This window comes from Loa loa, assembly GCF_000183805.2.
Source record: "Loa loa unplaced genomic scaffold supercont3.80, whole genome shotgun sequence".
NCBI classification, from domain to species: domain Eukaryota; kingdom Metazoa; phylum Nematoda; class Chromadorea; order Rhabditida; family Onchocercidae; genus Loa; species Loa loa.
The window spans coordinates 80424-88950 of NW_018108260.1; the positions used below are offsets into that span (position 1 = coordinate 80424).

General features: G+C 33.8%; 3 protein-coding genes across 3 annotated transcripts in view; 2 read left to right on the forward strand and 1 right to left on the reverse strand.

Annotated features, from left to right (window-relative positions):
* LOAG_17474 (ligatin) overlaps window positions 1-1394 on the reverse strand; it is a 4736-nt gene extending 3342 nt beyond the window's left edge. The window contains exons 1-5 of the mRNA XM_020450134.1: window positions 1284-1394; window positions 897-1063; window positions 638-736; window positions 479-568; window positions 29-134 (exon numbers count right to left, since the gene is read on the reverse strand). Of these exons, the coding sequence (XP_020306231.1) occupies window positions 29-134; window positions 479-568; window positions 638-736; window positions 897-1063; window positions 1284-1339 (518 nt within the window). The 5' untranslated portion in view covers window positions 1340-1394. The remainder of the gene's footprint in view (window positions 1-28; window positions 135-478; window positions 569-637; window positions 737-896; window positions 1064-1283) is intronic.
* A 376-nt stretch (window positions 1395-1770) lies between these two features.
* Window positions 1771-6038, forward strand: LOAG_10462 (hypothetical protein). Its single transcript, XM_020448168.1, has 11 exons — window positions 1771-1888; window positions 2199-2419; window positions 3025-3123; window positions 3422-3493; window positions 3678-3771; window positions 3931-4053; window positions 4351-4485; window positions 4648-4775; window positions 4986-5061; window positions 5325-5512; window positions 5763-6038. Exons 1-11 carry the CDS (start codon window positions 1811-1813, stop codon window positions 5908-5910), a joined length of 1362 nt encoding a protein of 453 aa, XP_020301664.1. The 5' UTR covers window positions 1771-1810; the 3' UTR covers window positions 5911-6038.
* Window positions 6039-7186: 1148 nt separating this feature from the next.
* The window catches only part of LOAG_17475 (hypothetical protein), a gene marked incomplete at both ends in the record, with an annotated part of 1703 nt that continues 362 nt past the window's right edge, over window positions 7187-8527 (forward strand). The window contains 3 exons of the mRNA XM_020450135.1: window positions 7187-7321; window positions 7607-7736; window positions 8105-8365. Coding sequence (XP_020306232.1) covers window positions 7187-7321; window positions 7607-7736; window positions 8105-8365 — 526 coding nt within the window. The remainder of the gene's footprint in view (window positions 7322-7606; window positions 7737-8104; window positions 8366-8527) is intronic.

Consider the following 8527-nt stretch of genomic DNA (forward strand, 5'->3'; position numbering starts at 1 on the left):
CTGCATAAAAAAATGTTAAAAATCTAACCAAAGCAAGTCGCCGTAAAAGTGCAATAAACGAACACCTGGCCCTTGCATACCATTCGCAATCATTTCCATCGATGACATCAATGAATACCCTACAGCTACAGGACCTTAAACAGGCAGATGTATCATTGCTGACTTACGAAAACACAAAACCATAAATAATTGAAGAAGAAATCAAAACTCAGGATTTTGAAGTCATACAATATCTATGACCCATTAATTTAAGCACAAATTTTGTTTATTTTCTTGTTGGTCAACTACTCTGAAAAGTATTGATACAAATATCAAAAAAAAAGAAATGTAAATCAAGTTTAAGAAATTGATTTATATATCCAAAACAACAGAAGAAGTAATCAGCAAAACATTTAAGGGAAAATGGCATTGGAAATTGCATATATTGCATAGGATAGATGCATACCAAAGTAAATAAAGCCATGGAAAAATGATCAACCTCGAAGCTGGTTTGACGACGATAAGACAGATATAGCTACTGCTGCATGACTACCAAACTCCAAAGTTTGCCGTAATGGACCAATTACACCTGAAACAAAATAAAATTAAAAACGACTCCCGAAAAAAAAAACGCCAAAACTCTCAGAAAATTACTCACCTTGAAGGAATAAATCAGCTCCATGCAACAGCTTTTGATATACAAACTCACTGACAACAAGTACAGGGAACGCTTCAGGTATTTTCCATGTCAGGTAAACTGAAAAAAGCAAATAGTAAATTAGCTATTCAGATTATTATTTAGAGTTCATTCAAAAAAGGTTTTTTTTTTGCATCAGACGCTCTAGACTTGAGCCATTTTAGTGACACAAGAATACTATGAGCATTCCACACCAATCTTTTCGGACAACTTTGCGAACCTGTAGGATAAAGTGCTTCGCCTCCCATTACAGTAAACAACAAAGGTTCCCTCTCGAATGTGTAAATATTCACATCTTCTCCTTTGCAGCATTTCACATGCATTAAAGAAGCCATCGTTTTATTGGTGATACCGCCAATGGGAGGTAAACGAGCCAACAGCTTCTTCCTGTAGTAAAAGACATCCAACAAAATTAATTTTAGGAAAACTTCCCTTCCACCAATAAATCTATGGATATGTGATTGTGTAAAAGTATTATTTGCTTGTTTCATGCTTTATTAGTTTGTTCTTCAGTTCGAGAAGTTCATATCCAGAATATACAATGGCCGATTAATTGACCAGATAATGCTACGGATGATCATGACGTCAATTAAGCAAGACAACTAACTTGTCCGAATTCCGGATGCTCGTGTCACTCTTTATCGTAAACGGTCTTTGAAACATCGTCACAAGTCAACGTCCAAATCTACCTTGAACAATCCCGATTTAAATCTCCCGGATGCTAAAAATCTTGCATGGAAAGCTTTGATGAAACGTTGTATGAAATTATTTCGTCCTATAAGGTAGTTGTATTATTGTGTTACTGACAGTAAGTACTGAGGTTCCTTAGAATTGGTCGGGATACTTACAGATGGTCAGTTCCTCTGATAACATATTTAGCCATATAAAAGATGTGGTAGATAAGGAAAGTCAAGATTGCGATCTAAAGTAAGAATTTGACCAGTACAAGTAAGCCATGATTCTAAATAATTCAGAATTCTCTGGTTTCAGATTCGGGAATTTTAGTTCAAAAACACTCATTTTCTGCTGTCACTATGACGAAAGCGAAAGCAAAATTTCTCGAACATAATTAAAGATCACATATTATATGTCTTTTGCAGTGTATAACAATCGTGGCAAGTGAAGAAAGCAAGGATGGCGATGGATAAGATTATTAAACCAGAGGAGAATGAATTCATTTCACCTCTTGTCAATTTCAAAACATTCGGACAGGTGCTTGTTTAATTTTTTACGACTAACGATGGCAGCAGTAAATAGAATGTTCCCAAGAAGTTCGAGATGTCCGAGTTTTCTGGGTGGTGCTCATGATGTTGCTAAGATCGTCTTCATGTTATACTTCTCACCTCTTCTTCTAATTTATCTGCATTCCCTGTGTTACCTTCCTTACATAGGACTTTTTTACCAGTTGAAAATCTTTTTTACCGAACAGAGATTGGAATTTATAGTGAAATTAAGATATCTGTGGTAATGTGTTAATATGTGTTAAAATGTCTCATTTGAATTATAGCTTTAATAAGATTAGGTCGCACGGAAACAACGAGATTGTCTGCGAAGTGTTGTTGCATTGGAACCGTTATTCGAGTTCAGTTATCCAGTTGATATGCCGGAAGCGCCGTCACACGTTCATAAACGTGTACTGCTTGAATGCGAAGTTGTAGATGATAACGAAACAACAGCTGCAAAATTACAAAAGATATTCGGTATACAGGATGATGGTGCGAGAGATATGGTTTCTAATTTGGAGTAAATTTCACTTTTTTGTACTGTTGCGTTTTAAACTTTTTTAAAATATACATTAGTGAATTTCTCTTTTCATGACTTCTTTTGAATTAAATGCAATTTAACTTATACATTTCTAAACACGAAACGTTATACAAATTCACTTTAAACAAAATATGCTATTTTTTTGAAACGAATTTTTTGGAACGAAATATGAAATCACTTGTTCCTTTTAAGGTGAATTAGCATGAATTTTTAATTTTTATATTTTGAACGGTACATATCATAATATTACAAAAAATCTTAAGATGTGAAGTCGACACACTTCTACTAATATAATTCACTCTATTAAATTGGTCTATAAAACATGTGTTGGCCAGTTCGACCGACAATTTTCTTTCAATGCAATCTTCAACAGTAATATTGAGCCTTCATCCACCACATTTTTTTTCATTCAGAGCCATGTAATTATTAGTTCTATGTTATCAAGAGTTGAAGCATTAATATCGACATCACCTTCCGACATCTTTTTTTTTTCTTTTTTTAATAATCGTACAGATATTTTTCAACCGTATTATTAAATTTAAATCTTGCTGAAGAATTTTTTAATGCTAAAGGGGTTTTTTCAGTGTCAATCATTTCGCTTTGCTAAATAAACGAGATATATTCTTTCGGAAGAAAGTTGACCTTGAAGATATACCTAGCGATACGAAACTGGAAACTTTGAAGTATGTAATTTAATTGAAGATTACAGTAGCAGATTGTGGTTGTCATTAATATCACCTGTGTCATCAAAAGCTTCATTGCATGATTCTTATTACTACTGTAATGTTAACGTGACTATGTGTCATTCGGAGCCTACTTATCCATTATGTACCTCTATTTTAAATTTTATTATCATTTTTACTAGAAAGTGAAAATGTTAGAAACTCCAACTTCTTTAGCTCTTTTTGATTACTTCAGCTCTACATAATTAAATTACTTTAGTGTAGAGATAAGGTACTCAAAGTTTCAATTAATTTACAGATTGAAAAAAAAAGTGTTGGATATGTTTAATCCTATCAAGAAGAAACCAGCGGGTCCTTACGATGATCCCCGGTAAAATTTCACCGTTTCTTTTTTTCGTATTTTCTGTTCATCTGTAATTGAGAAACGTTGAACTTCTGGTGTAGAAATCAGGACTTTTTTAAAATAGAGTGTTACTGTATAGAAAAATGAAAGAAGTTAGTTGACCGTCAGAAAAAATTACATTTCATAAGAATGAAGCATCCTTCAATTTTAGGCAGCGTGAACAAGATCTGAAGATGAGACGGAATATACAGCAGAGCATGTGCTACGGTAGTACTGTACTCAAATATGGTGACTATTATGAAAATGTAAGCTTATCCGCCATGATAAATTGGAGTACAAATAAAAGAGGGACTTGAAGCAATTGTCTTACCCACTATCCATGACAAGTAATTTTCTCTGGACTAATAATATTTTGCATTTTCGAATTCGTATCTCTTCCAATTACTACGATTGCTGAGTTTCAGGAAATGAGACACTGCCGAAATGATGGATATAAGCAATCAGTAGTAAATGATATCGTAGTAACGGTGGTTATTTGTAAACCATACAACAAAGCTTTGGAGTATTTAGAAAAACGAAACGCAACGGTAAATTGTTAAAAGTTGCTCGCAAAGTTTTGAGTATGTTTTCTAGTTTTAGCAATGATGAGCTTAGATTTGGTTTACTACGTATAAAAGCAAAACCGTATTGATTAATGTTGCATTCATTATCGTCGAGAAGTTTGCAATGTTAAGTTTTATTTCATATTGAAGGTATGCAGAAAATTCTCTTCCTTACAGTGGTAATAGGGCGGTGAAAGAGGGAGTTTATGCATAGAAAACGAAACCCTTAAATCTTCCACATCTGAGCAGAAATCAATTAAATATGAACCAATTCTTTTATAGTTGCGTCCATACTGGCGATTTTTGTTACGGGGTGAAACATCTTTGCTTGAGTTGCACAGTTTATTTCGGTGTACCGCAGATTATGGGACTGCAGTGGACGAAGACAAACTGCCACAGCTGCATGAATTCAACATGGTACACGAATTTTTAACTTCACACTTCATTTTAAAGTTGCTTTCCACAAAATTTTAATTTTCCGTTTAAAATATAAGTAAATTGCTCTGACTTCAGAAAAATAAAATTTTTTCTTTTTGGAGACTCGATTTTCTGTTTTGCAATGTAGAATATATTTTACAGTTCAAATATCCGTCGTCATTCTTGTTTATCCATGATACATTTTATATAGCGGAAACCTATGCTGGATCCAAGGAAACACTGTCACAAATCGACAATTCAAAAATTGAACCTCACATTGATATTTCAGAGTGATTCGTTTTTATCAGTTTTGCTAGTTTTCTATAACTTCTTTTCTATTGCTCTTATACTTATTATAAGAGATGCTTGCAAATATTTCTGGAATCTATCCAAAAAAGAAATTCAGGAAATTTAATTTTCCAGTTATGAAAAGATTTTTCTAGTCTCCTAAACTTTTGCATTATTATGTTCTTTTCATTGTCATCATGTATTGCTTTTAGGCCTATACGTGAATGGATGAAAAGAAAACCAAAAGATTTTGGTCCAACACAAGTCAAAAGTCTCAGTGAAGGCAAGGTTAATTTGACATGAACTTGGTTGATCACTTTTAAACCTTTATTGTGTTATAATCGGTTCAAACGTTCAAATTTCGTTTGTACTTAAGAAATGTTCAACTCTATGGAAGCAAAACTTACCAATTGGAATACCTATTATTTCCGCATATTCCTGCTGAATACTGCAGGGATAAATTTAAGAAAAAGTAAATCCAATCATCGCTTAGCTCAAAAGAGCCGCAGTTTTCCATCACGTTCTTTGATTATTGGTAATTATCATTTCAGGTTAAAGATTTGGTATGTCGTCTTGGATATCCTTATGTTTATGTTCACCAGGGTAACTGCGAGCATGTCTTTTTTTTCACCGATTTACGATTGATGGATATACAAGATTATCCAATCGACTTTCCTCAAAAATTATCCGACACAAGTCTGGAAAACTACTGCATTACATGCCATAAACGGATTGCGGAGTAAAACTATTATTTTCAGATCTCTGATTTTATCTATCCAGAATGGTGATGGGTGGTAACAGCTTATCATTGACTAGCTTAATAATTTATATAAGGCAAAACGAAGGAAGAAAAAAGCGACATGCAAAGAAAATTAAGTGATGTACGCACATTGCTGAGGACCTATTTCCTTATTATCCTTTAATATTCGTATTTTAATCATTTGTTCATTTTCCAACCACTTCCTAATGGTTATCTGTACTTATTTTAGCTGGATAGTTGAAAGTGAAAGTTTCCCGATAAGTCCAGCTCATATGTGCGATGACTGCTATCGAAGCTTCCATTATATTCTCTCTTATCGTCGGAATATCGACTCTAGAGCATATGTTTATATGGACCCATCCATCTTGCAGTACTAACAAGCCGTTCTTATCTGTTCCATCTAACTAATGCTAGTAATAGTGTCGTGTATTTTGCTGTATGTGCTCTATTTATATTTGATTTCTTCCCAAATTCTCAAAACGAAAACAAACTCAAATGAAACTGGAAGGGTTTTGATAAACTATAATCTCCTTTTGTAAGTTTATTGTTAAAAATTTTATATTTTACTTCGTTCTTACATACTTTTTTTCGAAATAGTGCAACAATAGAAAACTTCGGACTTTCCCTAACAAATGCATGATAGATTATATCAATAAGAAAATAATAGCAATTTCTTAATTATATAAGCACTTTGTAGAATAATTGGGGATATGAGGAAATGACTCTGCGATTGAAAAGATTTCAGTGCAAAAAAAAGACGGCCAGATTTGACACGGAGATGTGGGAAAAAGGAAAAGAGAAGACCGTAGATATCCAAATTGTTTCTTCTAAAGGATCTAGCCACATTTAATATGGATAGCGAATAAATTGCTATTAACATAAGATGGGAAAAATTATTTGCATATCTATTTTATTTATCTATTCATCATATTCGCTCAGGTTTACTTGCGAATTTTGGAAACTCAAAGGATAAATAGAGGTGGTACTCGAGTTAAATTAAAAAATAAGCAGAGGTTTAGGGTTTCGATTTTAGCTCCCATTTAGTTTATGAAAACTTCGCTTTTAATAGTGCTACGTTTAACCACGACATGACAAGCCAGCAATGGTGCCTTCCCGAAAAGCTGGAATGAATGTTCTGCATTTCTTTCCTCTGATAAGTGATAGAACGACTTAGTAGAAAGACGAGGAATTGAAACAATTAATTAACTAGAAAAACAATTGGTTTCATGGAAGTCAAGGTTCAGAATGGACAGAGAAGTGGACGACTAGAATCATTTAACATTCGCAAAGAGGAATTGCATATCGCATCGAACATTTCAGACATTTCCGTTTAATATTGTAAATTTGTGTACTTTGAAGCGGTTGAAAATGTATAAAACGTTCTCTTATGTAATGTTTTATGGCAAAGAACAGGCAATGGTATGTTTGAATTTCAATAGCATGGAATGGATACAAGAAGTGATTTCAAGAGTTTGAATCCTCTTTCTAATCTGGACCGTCTTCCATTCTTCATCAATCAGAGCTTTCTTCCACTAGATTAGAAGATTATCCTCTTCTAGTCTATGACGATATAAAGCTGTGATATATGGATCAGCCGCCTGATTAAAAATAATTTACATTTTGTTAGATCATTTATAGTTCTACGCGGTGATAATGTACATTATCATGGTAATCTTGGCAATGGAGCTGATACGCTGCGTTCTACAACTGATGTACGAGAAAGAAAAACGCGAAACATCAAAGAAAGAATTACCAATACTTGTCGCCGATAAAGATTCCCTCGGAGAAGTATTTCGGATTTCGTAATTTGTAATATATTAGCCTCTTATTGCCACCAGTAACATCATCATACGTCAGCCATAACTTCGCACAGAATTCCTAATTCCGTTCAGTTTAACTTGCTAATAGAAAAGACTAAAAGCTTCTAAAGAGCTTGCTTGTTTCTGGATGTCCATATAGAAAGATGTTAAGATGACGACCAAACAATGAACTGATGTTGTTTTAAGATCTTCAACCATATGGTTTTATTATGTTACGTAAATTTTAAACTTTCGATACAGATTATCAATTCAGAACACTATCTACAAGAGGACCATTTCGACTTCATTACCAAAAATAACAAAGAATGGAAAGGAACTTGATCAAAAATTTAGCAATATTTTGTCCGGTGGAGTACAACATGGCATATCAAGGTCACCATTCGGTAATCATTCTTTTGGCATAATTATCTCCAGAAACTAAAATATCACTTCTGATCCAGCCGTCACTTGTCGGAAATCCTAAAGTTTATAGCAGGTTACGACTAGTAACCTATCGGTCAGGTACACTTGCTATTTGATATAACTGGATTTATGAATTCCGGAATCACTGCGCTTCCCCCTCAGGAAAATATCTTTTCGGAGCAGTTCAAATCGCTTTATCGCGTTTTCAGGTGGTGGCTTTAAGATTCGGAAATTATGTCATTTATATGTTTTACTGGCTTTTTTCAAATATGCAAATTTTATTTCGACTTTTTTATTATGTATACAGACCAGATATTAGCAAGCCAGCAGCTCCAAAAAACAATTTCAGCATGTAATGATAAATTGAGAGCTGCAATGCCGTCTCTAGAGAGAGCAATTACAACACAAAGTGTACCGATTGCGAATATTTCTCAAAAGCCTAGACTGAAAATGACTAAAAGCAGCCATAAAAAGTCAGTCAAGGAGAGATCAATCAATAAATCCAAGAAAAGTGGAGAAAACATTAAAAGAAATCTAAAACTCAAAATATCAATACCATTAAAACGGACTCAAGTAGACAACATATCGGAGGAGAGACATACGGCAGAGAGTACGAAGGCAATGAAGGAGCAATATATTGGATACTACAAAAAGTTTTAATATTTTCTGAATTTATTAAAGTAATACACTTCCTTTAAAACAAGATAAACCAACCAAATAAAGTCATTAGGCGGTAAAGGATGATGGGAAACGGTAAGGGGAAGGACAAGAA